Source organism: Parasteatoda tepidariorum, chromosome 1 (assembly GCF_982258835.1).
Source record: "Parasteatoda tepidariorum strain Cologne lab strain chromosome 1, Ptep-v5.0, whole genome shotgun sequence".
Lineage (NCBI taxonomy): Eukaryota > Metazoa > Arthropoda > Arachnida > Araneae > Theridiidae > Parasteatoda > Parasteatoda tepidariorum.
This window is the reverse complement of record NC_141755.1, coordinates 52,964,027-52,991,132: the sequence shown is the minus strand read 5'-3', so window position 1 is coordinate 52,991,132 and position 27,106 is coordinate 52,964,027. Positions and strand designations below refer to the sequence as shown.

Here is a 27,106-nt window from a genome sequence, read left to right as displayed (position 1 = left end):
GATTAGTGGATGGAGAAATTAAATATTGGCAACTGCAACGCTCGAATACGCCATCTGGGAAGAGACCGGTTTCATGCCTTTGGCCCTTCTCCTCCTCTTTTCAGTTGTATAGAAATGTACTACGATATTTTCCCTTTTCATTTAATAAAAATATTTTTTAAAATTTCCATGATTCTTTTCTTTAGACAGGGTGCGTAGCCAAATCTTTGAATCAAAAATAAGCACTTTTTAAAAAATTTTCAAGCACTTTACAAAAATTTTCAAGCACTCAAAAAATTCATATTCAATCAATGATATTATTGAAAAACAAAAACTTTTTATAAAGAGTTTTAGCGTTAAAAAAAAACCCAAAAAGAAACGGACGTAAATCAAAACAATCAGTACTTTCCCACATCACCGAATGCATTCAACTTGACCCTGCACTCAGAACAAAAGTACCCTTATCCCCTACGTCAAAAAAGTGTTAGAAGCAAAATAAAATAAACAAGAATAAAATTAAAAAGAAAAACATTTCATAAGGTTTATTGAAATTACATACATTTGCTGACTTGTGTGCTCAATATAGGCTTATAAGTCATTGTCAAGTAGAAAATACAGATAGAACAATTCAGAGAAAGACATCACAAAGAATACATCCAGGGTTACGGCGGGATTCGAACCCACTACCTCCACGTTTAACAGAGCGTTTGGACCGACGATACCGCTCGGCCACTCACATTTCATAAGGAACTGATATTCTCTATCCGAATTGGAGCACTCGGGTTTCGGTTTCTTGAGTGCGCGCATGCGCAAGTCATAAAGTGGGTACGACATGAAGTCCGCGTGAATGATTACGTAGCAAACACCCCATTTTTCGTGAAATGCATGGGATCCACCAGATATCGCTGAAGAAAAAAAAATTATTTGTGGAAAAAAAAGCACTTTTTAAAAACACCAGCTGAAAAAAGCACCTTTAAAAGCTTTTAAAAACGAAATTCCCAAAAAAGCACCTTTAAGTACTTTTTACAAACGCTACGCACCCTGTTTAGAGCTATGTTTAATGTAGTTTTCAGTTCCATATAATTTTCCAACTTAAAAGATTTTATGCATATAAAAATCAAGAGTTAATTTAATCTATATGATTTCGTTCTCTATGACTCTCCACACGCTTATGGGGAAAGCATGCGAAGTGTTGCCATAAGTAGATAGTTCTGCTCTAAGCCACCTGCAGCCCATTCCGATCGCCAATTTGCAATCCTTCCGTACACCGAGTTCTTAAATGAGTTGTTCGTTAAGGAAGGCTTGACGGGAATTTTAAGGTGATGTAAGATGATAAATGAAATTTTGGTTTAGGTCTTGTTCCGCAAGCTGGTCTGCGTGTTCTTTTTCCTCTACACCATTGTGAGCTGGAACCCAAATAAACGAGAGAGAACTCACTGTCTGACTTGATTTGGCAATTTGTTCAAGAAAGAGAAGGGAGATTCTCGGAGATTTCCGGGTGCCTTTTTTGAAAGACAGAAGAATTGTCCGTTAGGCAGATATTGTGGTCGTTGCTTGTAGCGCAATGTTTGAGGACTAAAGAAAATGGCCAATCTTTCGGCTGCAAAGATCGATGTTTGAGAAGGAGGAGGATATAAGATCGTGTACCCTTTGGAGTTATATATTCCTACGCTAATTTTGTCTGATTGTTTGGAAGATAAATTGAAACTTTTGAAGGGATTTGATTTGGAGGGTGATATTTAATAACTTCATCTTGAGAGATATTCTTTGTGGCCATCCATCTATGCATAAATGATATAAGTGGAGTAGTTTCACGTTATGGAAAGCTGGAGGGAGGGAGATGTAAGTGATGGTGAGCCGGAGACGATGATTAGAGGGAGATGTGTCGGAAGTAGAATTTTGCTGATAGCGATTCATGTCGTTAAGCTAGTGAACTTAGTCCCGCTTCTTTGAGTAGGAGAGGGAGAGGTGTTCATCGAAGCAAGCCAGTTGCCACTCGAAGTGCAGCATTGCATAATACGTCTAAGGTTCGGAGACCGGTTTGGCTGGAAAAGGAAAAGATGTTACTTCCAAAGTCAAGGACACTCCTGATACAAAAGTTGACTATTCTAGGCAGGTGATCTGATTGTGCACCCCAATGTGTGCTAGAGATGCAATGGAACAGAGAGAGTTTCTAAATTATTTTTTGTTTTAACATTTTGAAGTGATAGTGAAAGGTCATGTTGCAAGAGAAATGTAAGCCGAGTATTCGAAGGTTTTGGCCCAAGGGATCGGTTTGTTGAAAATGATGAAGCTAAAATTATCTGCTATCTGTCTTCCAGGGAATTTAATGGTGGTACTTTTTTTCTGGAGCAATTTCATGGTTCCAATCACTACACTATTTCTGAGTTTGGTGGAGAGAGAGTATTGGATCTTGCGTTTAACTTCGTAACTAGATTCCGCGTCTGCAATAAGATAGATATCGTCCTCGAAGACAAGACTCAATATATCACCAGAGAAACTCAGATTTAGGTCAGGCAAGTATATCATGAAGAGGAAAGGGAAAAGAACTGACCCCTGTAGAACACCTTGATCATTGGCTGATGGCAAATTTCGCCATCACACGGCGATCTTTCTGCGTTTGACAAAATTATGGATGAAGAGGACAGCTCTGCCAGTGCCTCTAATTCAGGGGCTCTAGAATAAATTTGTCGCATCAGTCCAAACTATCATTAACAGTACCGTGTCAAGAAGCACAAACTTTACTCCTTTTGAACTATTAACTGGTGTAAAACTCAAAAACAATCTTGACCTGCACATCAAAGAAATTTTGAACAACGAATATGAGAATTTCATAATGAGTGAAAGAAACGAACTACGAAAAAAAGTGCGAGAGAATATACTGAAAGAGCAACAGGAGAACAAAAAGAACTTTAACAAGCGTAGAAAAAAACAAAACATCTACAAACAAAGAGATTTAGTTGCTATAAAACGGACTCAATTCGTAACTGGACTTAAATTACGAAAAAAATATCTTGGACCCTACCAGGTGACGGCTGTGAAACCTAAAGGCCGTAATGACGTCCAAAAAATCCCTGGCCATGAGGGGCCAAATATCACATCCACCGCAGTAGATTTCATGAAGCCTTGGACTTCATAATCAGCATCATCAAAAAAATATATATATGCTTTTGCAAAATAAGATAAATTTTCTTTTTTTTTTAATTATTATTTCAGGAAACTCGTTCATGCTTGCGCGGACACAAGAAGTCAAGGATGCCCGATTGAAGAATGGGGAAAAGAACTGCCTCTCATTCCTTCTTCTGCTGCCATCATTCCAGCGCCATCACTTCCCCCGCTCCACCACCAGTCCTCTTTAATCGAAAAAAACAGTTTTCGTTTGCATACATCTCATAACGAGAAAATTATTTCAGGAATATCCGTGAACTGGAAAGTTATTACAAATGTCACATTAAAATTATTAACATATTTCATTATTTAGTATAATAAATAAGCAAAATACAGTTTTTTAGAATTTAAAAAAAAACCTTAATAATAATTCACTAATTTCGATTTTTTAATAGTTTAAGTTATCTTTTGTGTTCTTTTTCAAAAGTTATGCAATCTAAGACGTTCAAATATGATTAACAAAATTTATATTAAGTAATCATTTAAAAAACTGTCATAACATTCAGTACAGTAATATTTCTGAAACATAAATATAAGATTTATAAAATGATGAAAGCTTAGAGAAAGTTGTTTAGATTTAAGTACAAGAAATTGATTTTAAGAAGCAAATATTATTTTTTATGTTTCTTACTTGCAATTAAACTGAATTTACTTCAAAACATTCATTAAACAAAAGATGTTACATTTAATTTTAATTAAAGGTGCTATTTAAATTTTTTTTATTATTAAAAATATTACCAACAACTCAGGATTCTAATGCTGAGAGAATAAAAAACAATTTATAACCAGTAACCAAGGCAACAACTTCTACTAAGATGTGTTTACAAGAATGCATTTTAATTTTAATCCACAACTTTTCAATACTGAAGTTTATTTTGCAGGCATTACATAAGTACAAAATCAGAAAAATACAATGAAAACCGCATTATAAAATGTTTTGAAAAGAAAAAAACATTTCAGTTTCATTAAATTGTGTTAAATCTAATGATATTTCCGTGAAATTTTTTACTTATAAGGGAAGCAAGAAGAGAGTTTTTCCTCAGTGAGAAATGGTCAATGTTCAGTCAGTCACTTTTTACATATGCCGCAAAAATGAATGCACCAGTATGAATAAGAATGCGATTAGAAAGATTCCTTTGACATGTGCAACAAGAATTAGGTTTTTCAGCTGGGTTAACAAAACAATGATTAGTTTCTGTTAAGAAAGACTTATTATAGATTCTACAAGAATATGGTTTCTCAACCAGTATGAACATGAGTGTAAATATTCAGATCACGATTATTAAAAAAAAAAAAAACTACTTCATTAATTACTATAAAGATATGCTTCGTCGCTAGAAGGAACAACACTGTATTTAGCCAGATGACATTGCTGAGAAAAACTCTTATTTAGTTATGGTACAACAAAAAAATTTCTAGCCAGTCCAAACACAAACATCAAAGTCAGTCTTTTGAAGAAAAGAAAAAAAAACTCTTTTGAAACATATCATAAGAATGTATTTTTTAACCAGCATGAACAAAACTATGATAACTTGGATGCTCTTCAAGTATAAAAATTTTTTATATATATATTTTTTTTTTGTATACAAGAATAAGGTTTCTAAACAGTGTGAGCCTGAATGCGACGAGTTAGGTAATACTTTCTTGAAAAAGTCTTATTACATATAGTACATGAAAAATGTTTTTCACCCGCATGAACACAAATGTCTTATTTTGAAGAACTATTTGTGAAAATCTCTCATAACATATATTATAAGAATAAGGTTTATTCCTCAGTATGAATGTGACTGTGTTTAGTCAAATGACGTCTCTGTGAAAAAGTTTCATTACATATACCACAAGAATAAGGTTTCTCACCAGTATGAATACGACTATGATAAGTCAAACTACTTCTTTGTGTAAAACTCTTATTACACATACTACAAGAATAAGGTTTCTCACCGGTATGAACTCGAATGTGTTTAAATAGACTCTCTCTATGAGAAAAACTCCTATTACATATAGTACAAGAATAAGGTTTCTCACCAGTATGAACACGACTATGTTGAGTCAAATTAGATCCAGTTGGAAATTTCTTATTACATATAGTACATGAATAAAGCTTCTCACCCGTATGAACACGACTATGTGACATCAAATAATCTCTACTTGAAAATCTCTTATTACACTTACTACAAGAATAAGGCTTCTCCCCTGTATGAACACGATAATGTACAATCAGTAGAGTTCTACGTGAAAAACTCTTATTACATGTACTACAAGAATAAGGCTTCTCACCAGTATGAACACGTCCATGTTCAGTCAGTTTAACTTTTTGTGAAAAACTCTTATCACATATACCACAAGAATAAGGTTTCTCGCCAGTATGAACATGCCTATGTCGAGTCAAATTATATCTAGTTGGAAATATCTTATTACATATAGTACACGTATAAAGCTTCTCTCCTGCATGAACACGACCGTGTCCAGTCAGTAGAGCTCTTCGGGAAAAACTCTTATTACATATACTACAAGAATAAGGATTCCCACCCATATTAACACGATTGTGCTTAGTGAGATCTCTTTGTGAAAAAACTTTTATTATACTCTTCTTATGCTACAAGAGTAGGATTTCTCACCAGTATGAAATTTGCAGTGATTAGTGAGAGTACTTCTTTTAGAAAAAAATCTAGTTACATATATTACAAGAATAAGGTTATCTTACAGGATCAAAAACACTTTTAGAGTATATGTTTACTTTTCTGGGAAAATACTTAATTATAAGTGTAGATAAATTGTGTGTAGTTGAATAAGATCTCTAAAATAACAATCATAAATATGCAGGAAGAAATGAAGACATACTATATCCACTTTGCAATGACATTAAAATAGAAATGCACAAATATAAGAAAAATATAATTTCCTATTCAAAATAAAATTTTTGCTTTTTCTCCTTTATTTGCAACAAATAGCTGTAGGTAGAAAATGGAAAAACAATTAGCTATTGATTAAAATGAAGGCAATAATTTAAAATAATTTTTACTATTTAATAGCACAAAGAGGACTTCAATAGCACATAATTCAAAATGATCATGTTGAATCAAATCACTTACTTTGAATAAATTTTCTAAATAAGCAAAATAAAATACTGTAGAAATATGATCACTTTATAACAAGAATATGATTTATTAATAGGTGCATCAGTGAAAGGATCAATTTAAATTATATTGAGATGCAAAAAAAAATTTCACACAAACTTTAATAATATTTCTATTTTACACAAAGAACTGCAGAAACAATGAACCTCTTTATGTTGAAAATTCTTTTAAATTTGATACACTATGAATGAATGCATTCTTAGACACACAGCAAAATGAATGTTATTTTTAATTAGGAAAACATCTTACAAAAATAAACAATAATGCTGTTTACTATTTTGAACCTGAAATTATCAAATTAAATTTCATTTACAATTTATTTCACACCAAATGGGTAACTATAGTACAATATATATTACAATATCTGGGTAAATATGATACAAATATATGAAACAATATATATTTTTAAGTCAGACAATATACATATATATTTCTTACTTTTGCTGATTTAAAAGATTTTACATTACAAACATATATATTTAAAAAAAAAAAAAATTAAATTGCTAATTTTTGTATCAATGTCGCATCATACACTATAAATACATTCTCTTATAAATCAACATAAATATGAGAGAGTCAAGACAATTTAATTTTATCTAACAATTTTAAATTGCACAAACTGCAAATAAAAAATATTTTCTCAGTGTCAACAAGAAAACATAATCTATATTACTTGTATATAAATATCAAATAACATGTGCTTTATGAATGTAAGAGAGAGTTTAATTACCTGCAATTAAAATCTATTTACAACTGTTTAATAATGCACTGCATGGAAAAGTTCGTCCAAGGTGTTGTTTAGATTATTGCAAATTCCATTCTTCATGATTAATCTATCAGGCCTGCTTAAATAAACTGTTCGGATATAACAAACACAAAACATTTAAATGAAATTACTTTTTAATTACAACAATCATTAACTTCACCTAGAAACTTTCAAGCATAGTGCAAACATAAAATTTCTATGAAAATATTTTTCTCTTAAAGCATCATTGCAACTATGTGTCACAAATAAGAATGTTATTGTCAACACAGAAAGATATTGCTTTCAATAATAAAATCTCCTTCTGTCAGGAAGCAATTAACACACAGGGCATGAATAGTTTATTAATTACATGAATCAACAGAAAACACGTTTTTTTTTTAATTTTAGGGACACACACAACAGGAATTTTATTTACTGTCAGCACAAGAAAATGTTATTTTATCATTCCATCAATTTTTGTTCTCAGTATGATATCCAAATCAAGTAAAATACAAAACAAAAATAATATAATTAAACTTTTCTTTACATATATTAAGTTGCGAAAGTCTTCTTCAGTTTAAGCAAGATAGTATTGTTTAAATTGTTTGGTAAGTTTAAGATTGTAAATGATTACGACGAGCTCTTTGCGTTAGCTTATAGCTGTCTATTTCTATTAATGTAGTTTAGGGTGGAGGCCTGACAGATAGCTAGAGGTTGTTGTAGTAAAGTCAGAAGCGGTTTGTTGCTTGGAAGAATTTGTTTGTAGAGGGATTTGAGTTTGGTCTGGGGATTAAAAGACAAGTTCACGATATCGGTAGATGCTGAATTCAGAAGCGATGACGACTGGTAAAGTTCTTTCCGAGCGTTCAGGAATGATGAACATTCCAGGAGGAAGTGATAATTTGTGTCCATACCTCCGCAGTTTGGGTTTTGTATCAATTTACACTTGTGTAAAAATAGCATTTGTCGGAAGATATTTCGGGAGCTGATTAGTGGTCGGTGATCTTGAGATCTATCAAGGCGAGGTAAGGAAATGAAATATTGGCCATCGCAATGCTCGAATTCGCCCTCTGGGGAGAGATCGGTTTCATGCCTTTGGCCCTTTTCACCCTTCCCTCTCCTCCGCTTTTCGGTTGTAAAGGAATGTACTACGATATTTTCCCTTTTCTTCATATTTTTCCTTTTCATTTAATAAATATATTTTTTAAAATTTCCATGATGCTTTTCTTTAGAACTATGTTTAATGTAGTTTTGGGTTCCATATAATTTTCCATCTTAAAAGATTTTAATCTACATGAAAATCAAGGGTTAATTTAATCTGTATGATTCCTTTCTCAATGACTCTCCACACGCTTAAGGGGAAAGCATGCGAAGTGTTGCCATAGGTAGATAGCTCTGCTCACGCTATATGCAATCCTTCCTACACAGAGTTTTTAAATGAGCTGTTCGTTAAGGAAGGCTTGGCGGAGGTCTTAAGGTGATGTGGGGGGTACCTTTTCATAGATGAAGGTTGACATGGTCTAATACCCCCACATTGGTGACCTTCGGACGTGATGTGAACACGCCTACCTTGGCAAAAACGCCCACTTTGATCTGGATACGCCTACATCGGCAGTAACGCCTACTTCGTTGGATGGTCCACATTGAACAGTTGGCTTGCTACTTGTGACTGCATCATTATCCACCTCCTCACGCAGTTGCTACTCAGTCTCATCTCGATCACACACAGCGTTGGCTTGCATACACTCGACTGCTAACGGCAACACAGGAGCGACTACAACCGTGAAGTTAATACACCTCTCACATTCAGCACTAAAAAAAAATACGGTGATCTTAATACAGCTCTCCCGGCTTCGCACATTCATTCATCGAATTCTATCATAGCTATAATTCTGGTGGGGGAGTACTGTAGCGTATCTACCACTACAAAATTACAACTACAATTCACTAGTATATAAGACATGTTAACTCGACTCTATGTCGGGGTACCTTTTCATAGATGAAGGTTGACATGGTCTGTAACTCCACCCCCCACAGGTGATATAAGATGAGAAATGAAATTTTGGTTAGTGCTTATTTCGCAAACTGGTCTGAGAGTTCGTTTTCGTCTACCCCAGTGTGAGCTGGAACCCAAATAAATGAGAGAGAACTCACTGTCTGACTTGATTTGGCAATTTGTTCAAGAAAGAGAAGGTAGATTTTCGTGTGCCTTTTTTGAAAGACAGAAGGATTGAACGGCTGTCCGTTAGACAGATATTGTGGTCGTTGCTTGTAGTGCAATATTTGAGGGCTAAGAAAATGGCCAATCTTTTGACTGCTGTTGCGAGACTCTTTTTCGGGTATCAATAATACCCGAAAAAGCAAAATTCAAAAAGAAAGAGTTCTTTCAGTGAATGAATTAGAATAGGCGGAGAAAAAATTTATATAAGCAAACAAATAATAATATATATAAAAAAAAAATATTGTCTAGGTTTCACTAATGTCCGTCCACATTATTTTTTAATGGCAAGTTATTGTCTTTGAGTGTACATGTATCAACATCTTCTGGTTTCATTATTTCTGGAACGTTGGACTGACTTTTAAAGGTTTCATTAAATGACTACTTTTAAATTTTGTACACTTTTATTTGAGGTAGCTACTTCCTCATCTTTCTTCCGCATATCCTCTTGATATTGAAGAAGACGTGTTGATTCAATCACAGGATTAATTCTGTACTGCTCTTGATTCTGCTCCTTTGTAATGATTTTTGCCGCATCCTCTTCAATCTTGTCAAAGAAATTAAATTCTTCTACAACTGGCTGCTTTACTACAATTTCAAAATTATCTAAATCAGGAGCTTTATGAAAAGATCCCAAGGTATTCTGATATGAGTCCAGGCTTTGGCGTTCATCTAAACTCATTGTCCCCTTTTCCTTCTTTTGGTTGTTTTTCTTTTTATTATAGTTTTTGTTTTGTTCACTTTCTCTCTGAATAGCATCATGAGCATCTTTCTCTTTTTCATAATCTATTTTGCTCAAAGGAAGTGCTTCCTGCAAATCTTGCTCATTGGTTTCAGATACAAATTCACTATCCTTCTGCTTCCATTCTTCCCATTGCTTTCGGCTGGCATTAACTGCTTTCATATTACTAGAACCAGACTTATGCTTTGATTTATGTGTTCCAAAGGCAAAGTTTTGCAGTTCAGATACTTCATTGGATGACTTTTTCTTTTTCTCAGATTTTGACTTAGAGTCGTTCGCTTTGGTTTCATAGTTGCCTTACTCTTGCCTGGTAAACAATTACTCTGAGAGGATACATTCTTATTGACTGTTATCTGAAAATAATCCAATGCTGCTGTCTCTAACTCCTTTCTCGACTTTGTCTCGAGACATAGGATCTCTTATACCTAAAATATCAATATCCCATAGTTTTGTTATGCTGCAGGTCTGAGAAAGGAGTGAATTTATGATGAGACTTGCAAATCCATTTTCTGTTTCTTTTGGAACTCTTCCCATAATGGTCCAGCCTAATTTTGTTTCTATAGTCGTTAAACCACATTCCAGTTCATACATGTTTCCAGTAAAAAGTTGTCCACAGATGTCAGCTCAGCTCCAATGAGTAATTCAATTTCCTGTTGGCATTCACCGTAATCTGTTATCCAAATTTCAGGTTTTTCAGCTCTTTCAACCAAGGTCCTTTTAGTCTTGGCAAATTTCCACAAATAACATTTTTATCCAGAACTTGAGAAGTACAGTTGAAATTATCTTTCAAGTCTGCAACTGTTATGTTGTAGCATTTGTGAGATTCATTCTGTATAGTGGAACCTCCAAATAAAATATGTGTCAAATCTTTTGAGCCTTTTCCCACATAACCCATTTTATGAACTGTTTCTTTTAGAATATACGACTGCTGTGAGCCAATGTCAATAATCGCACGAACAGTCCGTTTTTTGGTGTTTGATTTTAACTTCACTAGTAAAGTTTGTAAAAGAACCTCTCCAGAACAGCTAGTACTATATAAAGAAGTTTTTCGTTGTCATTTCTCAGTATTTCTTTTGACTTCTGATTGATTTTGAGCTCAGCGCACATCACAGTCCAATGTTTTTTACCACAATTGATGCACTTTACAAAAGTTTTACATGCTTTTGAACGGTGTCCTACCTTAAGACAGCAAAACAAGCTTTTTCCTGTTTTATCTTTTCTAGTTTTTCTTCATGAGACATCCTAGATGCCAAAAAACAATCTTTACTTTCATGTACTTTTTGGCAAAAAATACAATTGGCTAACTTTTCCTTTTTTTGGTTACCAGAAAATAAATCGTTTGCAGTTGGTACTACTTTATCATGCATGCGCATTTGGCGATATTTTGTCTTTCGTCAATTTAGACTTCTTGAAATCAAAACCGCCAACAGCCATTGAAATTCTCTGTTCACTTTCTACCTCACTTTTCATAAATGACATCAGACCCAGACCATCAAGTCTACCTTTCGGAGTGCCGCCAATTTTCGACTGTCTTTGCCACACTCTAAGAAGCTCCTCAGGAATACATGACTCCACTAACGGGAATAAAATTGCATCATACATTTTAGTGGTTATACCCAATGATTCCAAAGCCCTTAATTGTGATTCTATTTGGTCATATAGAGAAGAAAGTGAAAAAACCATTTGTGATTTTGTGTTTTGTATAATTAAAGATAAAAGTTCTCGAATGTAAAACTCAACTAAAACATCATCTTTTCCAAATCGAGATTTAAAGCTTTCTATCACCTTTGAATAATTTTCGGCTGTTGCCGGATAACTTAAAACAAGTTCTCTCGCACGAGAATTGTCAATTGTACACTGTATAAGATATTGAAATTTATCACCAGGATCTAAAGTTAAATCTTGATCGATTTTTTTAAGCAATGACCAAAATGATAACCAGCCTTTTATACTACCGTCATATTTGGCAAGCTCAATTTTAGGAAGTTTGAATTTACGATTCGGCTGTTATAAGTTTATCAATGAATTTTCTTCATTAAGCTCTTTAAAATATTCATCAAAAATTGTTTCAACTTCATAATAATTATTACAATAATCATCAATTGACTTACTTTCAATTTCTTCTTCTGTAATATCATCGGACTGCAGCATAAGTTCCAATAATTCGTTATCCAACTTTTGAAGTTCTTCGTTTTTTAATTTAAACGTTTTAAATTTAGCTCTAACTTGTACCAAATCTTTGGTTTCGGTTGATTTCATTTAATTTAAAATCTGATTACTTAACCGAGTGAAGGAACTTCGAACTATCTTCCGTTGTTTTTGAATTTTCTCCATTGTATTATTGAAAATACTTCATATGCAAATTCGGATTGCTGCTTAATATCACGTCCTCAGGTCACCAAAATGTTGCGAGACTCTATCGGAAAGTAAAATATTCCGTCCTTCTCTACTTCTCTAAATAATAAATCTGACTAAATAATAAAACTTCTAGCAAAAAAAGATCAACATTTTACTTACATAATAAATAATCCAAGCCAATTTTGTCTGATTGTTTGGATCGGTTGCCAGAACAATACAGTTTGAGAGATTCTGGTGGTGAAACACATCAAGCAGTGCTCGAACCTGTAGAGGAGAAAATTTTTGGTATGGAATGAAAATTGTCAAGATAAATTGAAACTTTTGAAGGGTGATATTTAATAACTTCATCTTGAGAGATATTCTTGGTGGTGGTCATCTATCTATGAATAAATGGTATAAGTAGAGTTGTTTTACGCTATGGAAAGCTGGAGGGAGATGTAAGTGATGGTGAGCAGGAGAAGATGATTAGAGGGAGATGTATCGGAAGTAGAATTTTTGCCGATAGCCATTTATATCGCTAAGCTAGAGAACTCACTCCCGCTTCTTTGAGTAGGAGAGGGATAAGTGTCCATCGAGGCAAGCCAGTTGCCACTCGAAGTGAAGTGTAGCATTGCATAATACGTCTGAGGTTCGGAGACCGGTTTGGCTGGAAAAGGAAAAGATGTTACTTCCAAAGTCAAGGACACTCCTGATACAAGAGTTGACTATTTTAAGCAGGTGATCTGACTGTGCACCCCAATGTGTGTTAGAGATGCAATGGAACACAGAGAGTTTCAAAATTTTTTTTGTTTTACATTTTGAAGTGATAGTGAAAGGTCATGTTGCTAGAGAAATGTAGGCCGAGTATTCGAAGGTTTTGGACCCAAGGGATTGATTTGGAAAAAATTTTGAAGCTAAAATTATCTGTTATCCGTCTTCGAGAGAAGTTAATGGTGGTACTTTTTTTCTGTAACAATTTTAAGGTTCCAATCATTATGCTATTTCTGAATTTGATGGAGAGAGAGCATTGGATCCTGTGTTTCACTTCGTAACTAGATTCTGCGTCTGCAATCAGATAGATATTGTCTCCAAAGACGAGGCTCAATACATCATCAGGGAGACTCAGATGTAGGACAGACAAGTATATCATGAAGAGGAAAGGGAAAAGAACTGACCCCTGTGGAACACCTTTGTTCATTGGGAAATTGGCTGATAGCAAATTTCGCCATCATACGACAATCTTTCTGTGTTTGACAAAATTATGGATGAGGAGGACAGCTCTGCCCGTGATACCAGATTTTAGGAGTTTGAGGATTAAGGCTTCCTGGATGCCATTGTCGGAAGCTGCGTGGATGACAAGTAAGTAGCAGATTACGAACTTCTTTTCTTGTCGAGCCCGAAGGACTTCATGATGGAGGATAGTGAAAACTGAATCTGCTCCTTTGAATGAAGGAAACCGCAAAGGAAAGCACGAAAAATTCCTGTCTTGAGTAAAAAGTCAGTGATGCGTTTTAGGAGCATACGTTTGAGAGTTTTACTTAGAGTGGATGTTAGCGATATAGGTCCATAAAAAGACACCAGATCTGTAGGTTTTCCTTTTTGTAGATTGGAATGACGTGGGCCAATTTCCAGGGCTCTGAGATTTGTCCAGAAGCCCAGATAGAGTTTAATTCATCCAGACGTTTCTGCAGAGCTGCGTCCGAGAGAGAGCGCAATACTTTTAGGGGAAGTTTATCTGGCTCCGGTGATTTGCATTTGGAGGATGAGAGAGCATCTTTGAGTTCCTGTAAAGTGAAGAGTTGATTGAATTCCTGATCTGATCCGCCTAAGTCCAGGGGAAGCCAGTTTTTGGTAGGCGGAGAAGGCTGCAAATGCGTTTGCTTGTGCCAAAGCACTATAAAGTTATTGTGGTAATGTTTGAAGGTTCATGAAGGACCTCAAGGTGATTTAATATTGAACGGAGTATTTTATAGAGGGATTTAGATTGTTAAGCGTTAATGCAGATTTCATCCCAGTGTTTCCTGCGGGCTGAGTGGATTGCCCTCCGCAACTCTGCAACGAACTTTCTATAAATTTTCCACGTATCTGGATTTTGAATACGACGAGCAATTCTAAAGTATTTGCTTTTTTGCCTAATAGAAAAAAACACTGACAGTTCCTGAAAGGTGGAAAGCGTTGATTTAGAGACGATCTAATTGAACTGTGTTTCTTGAGTTTTTGCTGGTAAATTACTTGAAAACTTTGCGTGGAAAAGTCGTTTTCTGCGAGGATCGTTTCTTCAAGATCTGCGATTAAGTCGTTCCAATGTACTCGAATTTGTTTGCTTAATTGAGGGTTGTTGTTGGAGATTGCCAGAGTGATATTTATCAGTGATCAGCGTGATCAGCGTGATCACTATCAAATGTGTCAGAGGATACAACAAAGTTCGCTTTTGGAAAAAAGTCAGTAGAAGTGATGATGAGATAAAGAAGTGAGGGTTGGCATCCTGGCTTGAAACATGTTGGGAAGTTTGTATTTAGAAGGCAATATTGTGCTTCAAGAAGCCACTCGATAAATCTTTCTACATCTTTTGACGTTGACTGGGCTCCTAGAGCGGCGCGGTGTTGGATGAAGTCTCTTAGTAAGATGAATAAGTTAACTAGCCATTGAAGGGATTGTAGCCAGTCGACTAAAAATCGGCCCTTAGGGGCGAAGAGGTTCACGAGTGTTGTCAGAAGTGGTAATCTGCACGGCTAGTGCTTCGCTGTCGGATGGTGGTAGGTTAGATATGGGTATAACTTTCGTTGGTAAATCACGATCAACTGCAATGATTAGTCCACCCCCGCGGCCATTAATTCGATCCTGTCGAAATATTGTTTTGGTGGGAGCATGAAAATTGTCTTCTTTAGTTAAAAATGTTTCTTGAGGAATTGTCACTTGAGATTGGAAGAAAGTTTTTAGTTTTAGTCAGTGGAGTTTGCCTTCTACGCTGCAATAGTTCCAAGTAGTAATACTTATTGTAGGCTAATGATTGTGAGTAGAATGAGGGACTGAGAATAATATTTATGTAGATGTACTGTCCACTTAAACATGGAAGTAGAGTCTTACAGCTGTCGTAGGAAACTATGATCAGAAAGCAACAAGAAATATTTAGACTAGTAGCTAACAGTCGAACAAAAGAGATCAAAACATGGCTCTAAGCTTTTAATCCCTGGTATGGCTGGAGACTCTCCTGGGTGGAGATCCCCGGGTCATGCATGATTTATGCTTGACTGTCATCCATTTTATCCGGTCTTCCAGGACGATTAGTTTTCTTTTTTTGTGTTTTCTTTGAGGAGAGCGAGCGTTATTGTTGCTAGTTAAAGAGTTCTCTGACAATAGGTTCTGAAGTTCGGTGATGTTTGTTATTGCGTTTAGGGATATTTGTCTGAAGAACGTTTCAATCATTGTTTTTTGCACTGTTTGAGCAATCTATTGAACTTGCTCTTTTATAGCCGGAGCAACCATTGTGATTAGGGAGATGTTTCTAATTCTTGGATTGCTGACTGAAATTATTTTTTGGTCACGAATTTGGATGATGAGTCAGATCCTGTGATTTGAGCGTAGGTTTTTTTTGCTTTTAAGTGATAAAGGTGCCTGGCCTCTGCTATGGTAATGTGGTTTTCAGCCTTCAGTTTACATATTTTTAATTCCTGTTGATAGTAGGAACATCTGGCTAGGATGAGCTTCGTCACACCGAGCGCAGTGTCTCGCTGCCGTGCATTTTAGAGCATCATGTTTGGAGGGTCCATGTTCCGCAGTTTGTCCACATCGGGTACATACTTTTTCGTGAATACAAATTCGTGTTGGGTGGTCGAAGTACGTGCATTAAAAGCAAGCACGATGTTTGTCGACGAATAACTCAATGTTCAATATCTGGTACCATGTTCTTATTTTTGCAGGTATATAATGTCCGAGAATAGTGACGAGGACAGTAGTTGTTGGTGATGTATTTCAGTCTCTTCTGGTGAATCGAACTAGTTCAAGAGCTTGTAGGCTAGAATTGGCTGTTATTTCGGTAGATAGAGATTCTAGGGATATTTCTGGTTTAATTCCTTTTAGTAGAAATTCGGTGGACAGGTGCTCGTTTAAGATATTCGTTTTTACTGATGTGCCAAGGATTTCAGTTAACGAAATTGCTTTGATAGCGGTGTCCAGTACGCTTGTGCATAAAATAAGTTGGCTACGGCGGGTAAATTTTAAATATTCAATTGGACCTTTAAGTTTGGAATCAAGTTCCTTTTTAAGTTCAGTTGGTTTTAACTTTGGTACGCTGGATTGTCCGCTCGTTGGTTCAACATAGATAGTGTAACTTCTGACTCTATTTTCTGTGACTAATTTCAATATGTCAGTATTTGGTATTTCTGGAGAATATGAATTCAACATTAGATTATCCATGTTTAATTTTTTAACCCCTATGGTTCACGTCTAATAAGCATCATCCGATTCTTCAGCTAAACCAAGATGTCCATTTTACGTTAACAAAGTTAAATAACGACTTACGTGTAGGTATTGAAAATAATAAGTTATATAATTATCCAGTTCAGGAAGAAAACGAGACGAAATACTTTTTCGCTGACTTCTAACCAAAAATTTTTAGCACAGTAAAGGGATTATTTTGGATTTCCAAAACCAAGAAGCAAACTCATCATGCCGACTCACCTGATTGGTAAAATGTATTTTTATGCGGAAAAAAAAACTCGCCAATTAGGTTTTTGCTTGCATCCAGTGGCGTATCTAAGGTATGGCAAGTATGGCGAATGCCATGGGCGCATTATTTCAAAAAGGCGCAAAATCAATCAACATCAACGATTATTTTTTTAATTAAAAATTTTACTAATTTTTTTTTCAAGTTATGGCAGAATTAAAAAAAGCATCCAACATTTAACCTTTCCTCGAGGGCTCGAAAAGAAGACATCGAGGTCTTTCGAGGAACTCTTTTTATAACTGGGGGAGTGAAATATGAAAGGGAACCGCTAATAATAAAAACAAAGTAGGTGACGAGCGTTAAACAATTTTAACCTCCCACTGTTTTTCATTTTTTTAATAACTTCGTCTGAAAACTCATAGACCACCTCAGTTAGGGATAATAGGAGGGCCAAGGTTTCCAGCGCTTTTACATAACTCGAAAAGCGCGGGAAATCTAAGTTGTTATATTGGATTCAACATTAAAAAAAAATGGGGGAAATAAGAAGAAAAAAAAAACATTCCACATACCCCCTCTTTTTAAACAACTTGACGTCTGTGTAATAACAATTCATACACGTTTCTGCATTCATTCACTAGACACTTTTTCTTTCATTATACTTTCAAGTTGAGCAACAGAGGATTCGAAATAAATAAAAAAAACATATATTCATGAATACATTCAAGATAAATACTAAAATAAATCAGTAATTAAAAGTAGCTTTTTCTTTTCTACTATTATATTTACGATGATTTCGGCAAAAACCAAATTTTAATTATAATATCGTAATTTAAAGAATAATGCAGAGTTTTTAATAATTATAATTATAACTCTCTTTACTAACTTTTTGATACTTTCCAATAAAAATATTTTTAATTTCAGAGAATTTCCTAAATATTTAACATTTAATGTCGATCAAAATCCTTTGACAAAAAGACTTTTAGCCCCATATTTAATTTTATAACCGTCGTTGAACAGCCGACCTAATTCCGTAGCCTTGTAATTTTGAACCCAATCCAGAAGACAAGGGAAGTCCTATATCGAGAAAAGGGAGAAATTTGCCTTCGTGGAGCTAACCCGCATTTGCGTTACATGGAGAGGAAGACCACGAGAATCTCCCATGGTTAGCCTGACGGGAAGGGAACTCTAACCCATGATCCGTCTACAACTGAGGATATTTCCATGATATTTCACGTCAGCACTGTGGTCGGTGCAAGCCGGGTGCGGAATTCGTATCAACTGGGATTCGAACTCGGTTCGCCTCATTGCAAGGCGAACGCTCTATCCCCTGAGCCATCGCGGCTCCCATATTTAAATTAAAAGGAATTTAAACTTATTTTTTTTCTAAAATGTAGCTTCTTATTGCTTCACGATACGTCAAAGCTGTAATAGAAAGAATTTAAGTTATCGCTGATAAAATGAAAAGACAAAATGTAAGCTCATTATTTATTATAGAAAATTACAGGGAATTTTATTTATTATATTTTTTTAGTGCATTATTAATTTCATTTTTTCTACTAAAAACGAAAAATAAAGCACAAACTTAACGTGAAATTTTTTGAGGAAAACGAAAAAAAAAAATTTTTTTTTTCCAGGTATAAACGATGATAAAATAAACAGTTTAATAATGTTCATTCAGATGGGTTATTCACGAGTAAGAGTTATAAATATTGAAGTTCCCAATATTATAAACAAGCAAGACATTATTTATAAGACTTTATTGAAACTGTAACTCAGAGTCAAACTATAATATTGCACAAGGGAAAAAAAAAACACTAAAATAGCCACAAAAAATCATGGTTACATATAAAAGTAAAATAATTAACTTAATAACATAATTTAGATTACAAAAGTATGGAATATGTACTAGCATTAAGAAAGTATATTTTAGAATTGTATTGAATGTGTATTGTAGTACTATGTATGATGTTATAGCTCTTGAGTAGCAAATATATAGATATAAGTCAATGCCTTTTTCCTCGGCAATACATAGCGTATTTGTTTAAAATCGTGTCCTTTTTTATAATAAGATGATAAAAACAGAAAACAAATCCTAAAAATAATATTTATTGATTTCGTTTATCTAAAATAGTTTACTTAAACAGTCAATTAAATTTAAAATAATTTATTTGGAAAAAATGCTTTTCTACTTAGATTATTTGATATTATTTATGTATAATTGAAAATGCTATACGTTAAATATAAATTATAATAATATAAGCTGAATCTTTAAATTTAAAATATTTATCTATATGAAAAAATTAGTAGTACAACAGACTAAAAAAATGAAAGGCGAACGAAAGAAACTTTGGAAGTTCAAAAGTTGGTGACAAACGTAAAGAAATTTTTCTCCCCTTATCTTAAGGAAAGTGAGACCTCCAGTTAAAAGAACGATTTTCGGGGGAGGAAATGAATGGAACCCCTTCAGGCAGAAAAACCAGATGGCCAGATGGTGATGACCAGAGGACAGAGAGATGTGAAAACCATGGGGTGTCCCAGTCTTGCTTAGACTAATTATTCTGTAGTGAAATGCTTGTAAATCTTAAATTTTATCAGGGGTTAAAATCTCTTTGAAAAACGTTTTCGGAATTTGCTGAATAGATTTCAAGTAGAGCCCCTTCTATAAATTAGCGTAAATTCTTCCTCAACAGGAGATTTTTACCACCCATGGTGGGAATCACCGCCACTAAAGTGTGAAATACTAAAAATAGGAGGTTCCTCTGATGACTCGCTCTACAAATAATTTAAACCAATGGAACGATTTAATAATGAATACTTTCCACTATTTTGAAAAATAAAGGGCAGGCGTTATAAGTAGTTAGGTGCTCATACAAAAAATTCTGCTCGTTTTAGTTAATGTTTCAAGATTAAAGCCAAGAAAATCAAATATTTAAAGTCTTTAGATTTTTATAATCTATTTTGATGCAGCTTCTGGACTTTTATAGTTGGTTCATAGATTTAAGAAAACAACGTGTACTACAAGGATTTTCTTTGATTGTAAGTAATCATTTCCTAAATATTTAAATTAATGCATTATACTTAAATTATTAATACCGTTATATGCGTTCGTTATATTTTCTAGAAATGATGTCGATATGCAGGGATGTAAGATTTCTCTGAAATATTTTATTAAGTGGTAGAGAGTTAAAAACTAAACCTTGCAAAATTTTAGATGATATTGGTAAAATTTGAAATTCTTACCACAAGGTAACTGGAGTAAAATTGTATTTCATGGAAAATTTCGAATTATACATACGTAGTGGCGGAAAATATAATTTTTAATCAGATTTACATAAACCAAGAATAAAACATCAAAACATAAATTTTGCTACCACTAGAAAGAAGTTCCCCATTAAGTTGCAAGTTAGCATCTCTGTATGTGTAGATCGAGTGGGACATTTGCTCTCCCTCCTTTTAATGCTATAAATTAGAATTTATAATATTTTTTAGTTCTTATTGTTACTGTTTTATGACAGTACATTTAATATGCACATAGATTTTTTGTATTAATAATTATATATTGTATAATTAAATACTCGTTAATGCATTATAATTATAAATAATATGTAATAAAAAAAGCAACGAATGTTAAAATTTCTAATGTTAGAGGGAATATATTTTCTTAATTTTCCTGAAAAATAATTGCGATAAGTAAATAATTTTGCGTTTATTACGTAACATTCATTACGTTCAGCAAATAGTTTCCAACAACCGATAAATGTTTCTCTTTCTATTCATAAATAGATAGATTTTGAGTTTAACCACTTGTTTTTTTTCCTTCTTTTCTTTGAAGGGTTATATTAAGGAACAATGCTTTAAGTGTAAGTTTCAATAATCCTTTTACTTACAAATTGATTTTTTTTAATTCATAAAGACATGTTTGTTTTGTACTTTTAAATTACATTTATTTAATATTTATCAACCTTTCTTCGAGTTATGGAACACGCTTCCATAGCATCTCGGGTGCAAAATTTTGTCATCTTTCTTTCCCCTATATCTTTTATTTTATTTCAGATTACAATTTTCTTCCCTTTTCAAAAAAAAAAGAAAAGAAAAAATAGATTAAATAATTACTTTTTTTTTAATTTTATAAGTCTTTTACAATACATATCACTTACATTATGTTTATATCACTACATATTATATTACTTGAAAAAAAATCAATAAAGTAACAATCACAATAATTATTTTTCATTAAATAATTATCCTTATTTTAAGAATACAGTGAAACCTCGATTTTACGTCCCCCGAATTTACGTTTTTCCCGCATTTTACGTTTTTTTCATCAGGACCCAGTTTTTCCGTATACCTCCAATGTTAATTTTACCCGGATTGTAAGTTTTTAATTTACGGAATTTCCCGCATTTTACGTTTTTTGTAGAAATAAAAAAATAAAAAAAACGTTTTAATAAGCAATATTTAAGGTTTTTTACAGAAAGCAACTTGTCCGGAAAGCTGTAGCTGAACTAGAGAACGGAAACCTAAATGACGCCTGCAAACTAAAGTTAAGTATTCTGGAGGCTATGCATTTTATTTCTGCTGCTTGGAGAAGCGTTACACAAAAGTGCATTTCCCACTGTTTTGAAGAAAGCGGAATCGTAGCTTCTAATGAACCGTTAGCAGATGCAGGATTAGCTAGACTAGACCCGGAGAATGACAATGAAACAGTTAGCTATGACTTCGACGAGTACATCCGAGAAAACTTAGCAACATGCGAAGCTGAGAGAACCACTGCTCCATCCGTGGACGATGTTATGGACTTTTCATCCGCCGATGAAGATGAACAAGAAGGAACAGAAGCACAGCCCGTTCCTTCTTTCAACACAGCATTGAGAAGTTTGCTAATAGTGAAAGACTATTTTCTATCATACAAAGACCAGGAAAAAAATTTGCAAAAGATTTCAGTCCTGGAAGATCAGGCATTTACTTTGAACTCAATGTCTAAAAAACAATCTACTATTACGCACTATTTTGCACCTAAATTACATGATTCTTAACAAAAATTGTAAAAATGATCTTGAACTGGTATGTTTTTTTCTTTAAATACTAATATTCTTTTCGTAAAATATAGATTTTAATAGTACCTTTTGAAAGAGTCATCTTTACTACCTTTCGTTTGTTTTATTTTCCCATTATTATTATATGATTTTTTGCTATCTAAGTATTTCCCGTATTTTACGTTTTCCCGGATTTTACGTTTTTTTTACCCAGTCCCCTGAGAAACGTAAAATCGGGGTTTCACTGTATAAAAAAAACAATAAGCATTTTAAATATTGAAAAATTAGACCTTGTTAAATAATGAAGTATACGCATTCTTATAATGTATTTTCATAAAGATACAAAAAAAAGCCCTCTTTTCCTCAAATATTCCAATCACTTATATTTCTCTTCTTCCTAAAAAGCAAATTTTAAAGCTAATTAATTTTGATTATTTTTTTAAAAAAAGTTTTTTTCCCTGTTCTACAGGTTGGTCTAAATTCATGTTGTTTGAATATGGAGTTAGGATTCCTGAGAAATAGAATTAAAAAAAAGTCGGATATTTAAAATTTGATTTCTATTTTGACTATTGACTATAAATTTGACTATTTGACTATAAATTTGACTATTTGATCAATTTCGCTAAAATGTAGTATTTTTTAAAACAATGTAAAAAATGTACATCTAACAATTGAATTTTTTTACGACTATTATAAATAAAATAATAAATATTCACGAAAAGATATTTTTTAACAAAGGACCTTTATAGTTATGGGAAAAAATTTTTAAAATTCGATTGAAAAGCTCTCGAGTTACTTCTCATATTGTGACTACTCCCAATACTTAGGGGTACAGAAATCCAAATCAGTCAAAAAAATGGCATGTTTATTCAGAGAAAGTACGTTTTAGTGTCTGATTTCGTAACTTGAAATATTGTCCCTGCACTTATTAATTAGCATATTTTAAGTCACCTCCTTGAACCATTGACATGAGAAGAACGTGAAGATCTGATTATTATACCAAAAGTTATCAGGGTAGTCCGTTTATTTATTTATTTTTTTGCGCACCGAACGTCTACAAACTTGTGATTCAAATCTGTTTAATTTTTTTCTGCTTTCTCTCTAATTTGTTCCATTCTGATGCGAAGAAAATTTTTCATAATTTGATTTTTTTTTGGGTCTATTTCTTAACTTTTTGCCTTTTTTTTTTCACTGTTAAAAAATCAATTATTTCTAGATATTCTTAAACTAAGACGTCAACTTCCTCTAATTTATTTCTCATTAAAGAATGTATTATTGTCGCTATTTTGTCTAGAGTTCTGTATTAATTACTATACGTATATTTTTTCTTATTATCGGTTATTATATAATGTTTGTAAAATTTAATTATATTAAGACCATCGGTTTTTTGTAAATAAAAAGCTAACGAAGTTATAAAATTTAATTGTAGCTATTTTATTTGTAATTGTCATAACAAATCGTAATTATTTACACTGTGATCTTTAATGAATTTGTTATATCTCGATGATTTTATTGTTTTGGTATTAGCAAAGCATGATTATTTCTAAAAACAATTAATTTTATTCAGTTTAAATTTTGAAAATAATGGGTAATCGTCTGGTTATGTTATAGTTTTTCTTTAATTCAGAGACATTTGTTGTGCGTGCGTATTTTTGTTACCTAATTGTATTTGTTGCTTAATTAAACAAATTGTTAGAATTGTTATTGACAGTTGAAGAAACGAAAGAGAATCTTCTTTAAATATGATAAAGCAGACTTTTTTTTTATTTCTAACTAATGCTGATTTCGAACACACTTGAATGCATTATAATTAAAAAGAGATAATTTTATTGTTGTAGTTAATTTTTATTTATTTATAATTCTATTAAAAAAAATTGCGTTGCAATCTTTTTGGAAAATTTTATAAACGTTGTTGAACAGCCGATCCAATTGTTTGAGTTTGCGACTGCTGATGTCCAACTTCGTAGCCTTGTAATTTTGAACCCGATTCAGAAGACAAGAGAACGCCTGTATCGAGCATTTTGGAGAAATTTGCTTTCGCGGACCACTTTTTTGATTGAACTAATCCGCATTTGCGTTACATGGAGAGGAGGATCACGAAAGCCTCCCGCGGTTAGTCTGACGGCAAGGGTAACCAATGATCCGTCAAAGAGGATATTTTACGTCAGCACCGTGGTAGGTGCAAGCCGGATACGGAAATCGTGTCGAGCAGTCATCGCTGGGAATCGAACCCGGCTCACCTCGTTGGAAGGTGAATGCTCTATCCCCTGAGCCACCGCGGCTCTTTTTTGCAATATTGCCAAAAGGCTTAAATACTTCAAACAACGCTTTTATTTCGCATCGCATAAAAAAAGAGATTATAAATATTTTAGGAAGGGCGCCAGTGCGAGATTTGCCATAGGCGCTTCCTTCCATAGATACGCCTCTGCTTGCATCTCCTTACTCACGTGTGCGACTGTTTTGCATGCAGAGAGAATGGCTCTTGAGTAACGATTTGCATCTTTTCAACACACATAATAAATCCAAGTCTAGGATAAACTCGATTGTAACTGCTCAAGGGAAGGTGGTGATCCAGCTACCCCTCACCTCAAACTGGAAAAATTCTAGGTAACACATCATTAGAAGTGACCCTAAACTACTTCGGAATCCTGTCACCCACGGAATGAAAAAGTCTGTATAGAATTTTTTATTCTGTCTTCCGATCACTTCATATATCCTTTGATTTAACGCTTAAAATACAAGGTCTCCGACCTCTTTTAAAGTAAACTAACTCGTAAAATCTTCCAAATGAGATCGTAATCTATTCCTTGAAGAGTTTAAGAGATAAAATTGTTTTTATTTTTGTCGAGGTGATAGATAGTAAATGTAGGAACATCAAATATTTTGTTCGAAATGGTCACCAGTTCCTTCTGCAATAAAGAAACAAACATTTTATGTTAAACAAAAGATAAAATCTCAAGATCGGGTTTGGGGGAGTGGAAGGTTGATTAAAAGATCACACACAATTGCCGTAAGATAAGGGAATTTTTTTTTTTTAATTTTATTATTAAATGTATGTTTTTTCCCCTCTAAATCTTACTTGATTCTTTTCTTTCTGGAAATTATTAAAAAATATTCGTCACAACTGTGGAAAAAGTCACGTTTTATGATAACTAGAGGGAGGTCTGAAGTCGTTTTTTAAAAAAAATCACTTGATTTATGGACATCCTCATAAGCAAATGCTATTCTTCTGCAGCGTTCAACGATAAGGCATAAATAACATTTCAATTTTAAATTATGTTGGAATATTATTTGAAAAACTTTTATACTTTTTTTCTTTTTAATTAAACCTTGAGCATTCTGAGGTTGATTCACCATAAATGATCAGCATTGCTACAACGTATAAAATAATCACCTTAAATATTCAAATTTTTGCACCGTTAGATTTATGAGCTGAGGCCGTTGGATGTTACATAATAAGTTTGTAAACAACGAGTTCTTTTAATAAATTTCAAGAATTTACAACCATTTAATTATCTATTCTCTAAGCGCTAAGGTTTATCATAAATTATTTTTAAGAAAAATTATGGATTATATTTATCGAATTAATGTTATATTAAAAAGTTTTTTTTTTCTTATGTCGAAACATCGTTTCTTTCCAGCGAAATTTCATATAACATGGCATGAGTAGGTCTTTTAGAATGGCCGTTAGCGCCTAGTTGCAAGTTTCTTGACTTGGTCAGCCGCTCCCTTTCATGGAACTGTAGGTGAACTGGGTAATATATTGTCCTTTTTCTTGTCGATTTATCTTCATGTGTGACACCTAATATGTTATATGGTTATGCTATATAATATGGCACCTAATATGCATATGTCCTCGTTAAACTGTTCTACCGTAAAGTGCTCGACTTCGCGTGCAGGTCGTCGGGCTGCCGAAGCGGGAGTGCCATCTCCTCTGCTGAGGATCAAACTTGAGATGGCATGTCTTCGGATCATTCTCAGGGATGTTTTCCAGACCGTCATCAATAACCCATTGTGTAGCTCTAGTACAACGCAAATGAACAATCAAATAAAGCATATGTAATACACCTAATATCTAGAGCAGCAGCCGAAATACAGGAGTCATTTTCATTTTGAGCATCTCCTTTGGCTGCTGGGCCTTCATTTATTTATAATAGTTCCGAAACTGACAATAATCCTTTGTAACTTTCTGAATTATCACAGTTAAATAACTTGCCATTTCAATTATTTACATTAAATGTACTATTAATTTCTTTTCTTACATAATTTAAGCAAATTATATCCATAAAATACTAGAATGTTTTGATAGAAGTGAACCAATCCATTTATGAATTGAGCGCACAAATTTACTTGTTCATAAAAGTCACAGCGCATTCTGCAGTGCTCGCCGTTTCCGTCGTATTCTGTAACTTTTACATTTTAACGAAAATGTATTCAATAGTTTGATACAGTAATCTTAAAAGGATAAACTGTCGAAAAATGTAATATTTTTTCCTTCATTTTTTGAAAATTTTACTATGTTGTTTCCCTTAAAACTGTGATAAAGACAAAAACATGCTGTCTCTGAATTTAATCTTCAGATAAATGCATTTAAAAAAAATGTCTGGCCCAGACATTGTGAAATTTTGATTGGGTAAAAAGTTACAAACCAAGTTTTTTTAAATGTCCCAAAATTTCATAATATTTTCTCAGAATATTTGCGTCAATTCACGTCTTGGATATGAAAAAAAGAAAAAAAAATCTTGATACATAGAACAGTACCTACTTCAAGAGGAAATATCAACCGCAAAGGAACGGACAACTTTATGATGAGTGATTGATCATTTCAATTTGCAAAGTGGGATGCGTCACTTCAGACACCATCTTTCAAAGGCCTCTTGTTTTGCATAATTATAATCAAAATTAGGTCCCGATAAAAATGAAAAAGATTTTTTTTTCTTTGGATGGTGCTTATTTTCGATAATTTATTGGCTGTCTGTTATTCCTCAGTTTAAGTCTTCGTGTTTCTGAAAAAGTAGCTATGATTTGATGGGTATAAATTGATGTGCTATAAAAGAAAAGAGAGAAAGTTGCTATGC

The 27,106-nt window shown here is 33.6% G+C and overlaps 2 protein-coding genes across 2 annotated transcripts; both read right to left on the bottom strand.

Annotated features, from left to right (window-relative positions):
• Positions 1-506: 506 nt before the first annotated feature.
• LOC147816451 (uncharacterized) lies at positions 507-8,111 on the bottom strand. Its single transcript, XM_087163935.1, has one exon. The coding sequence runs from the start codon at positions 5,678-5,680 to the stop codon at positions 4,913-4,915; it is 768 nt and encodes a 255-aa protein (XP_087020061.1). The 5' UTR covers positions 5,681-8,111; the 3' UTR covers positions 507-4,912.
• Positions 8,112-9,519: 1,408 nt separating this feature from the next.
• Positions 9,520-10,580, bottom strand: LOC107451844 (G kinase-anchoring protein 1). The gene is given in 3 exon segments (XM_087155733.1): positions 9,520-10,273; positions 10,276-10,390; positions 10,488-10,580. Coding segments are annotated over 3 exon segments (861 nt in total). The 3' UTR covers positions 9,520-9,620.
• Between the last annotated feature and the right edge of the window lie 16,526 nt (positions 10,581-27,106).

Excerpts from the sequence above, each read along its gene's own strand:
- LOC147816451 (XM_087163935.1), bottom strand. The coding sequence starts at position 5,680 with ATGGGTGGGAATCCTTATTCTTGTAGTATATGTAATAAGAGTTTTTCC.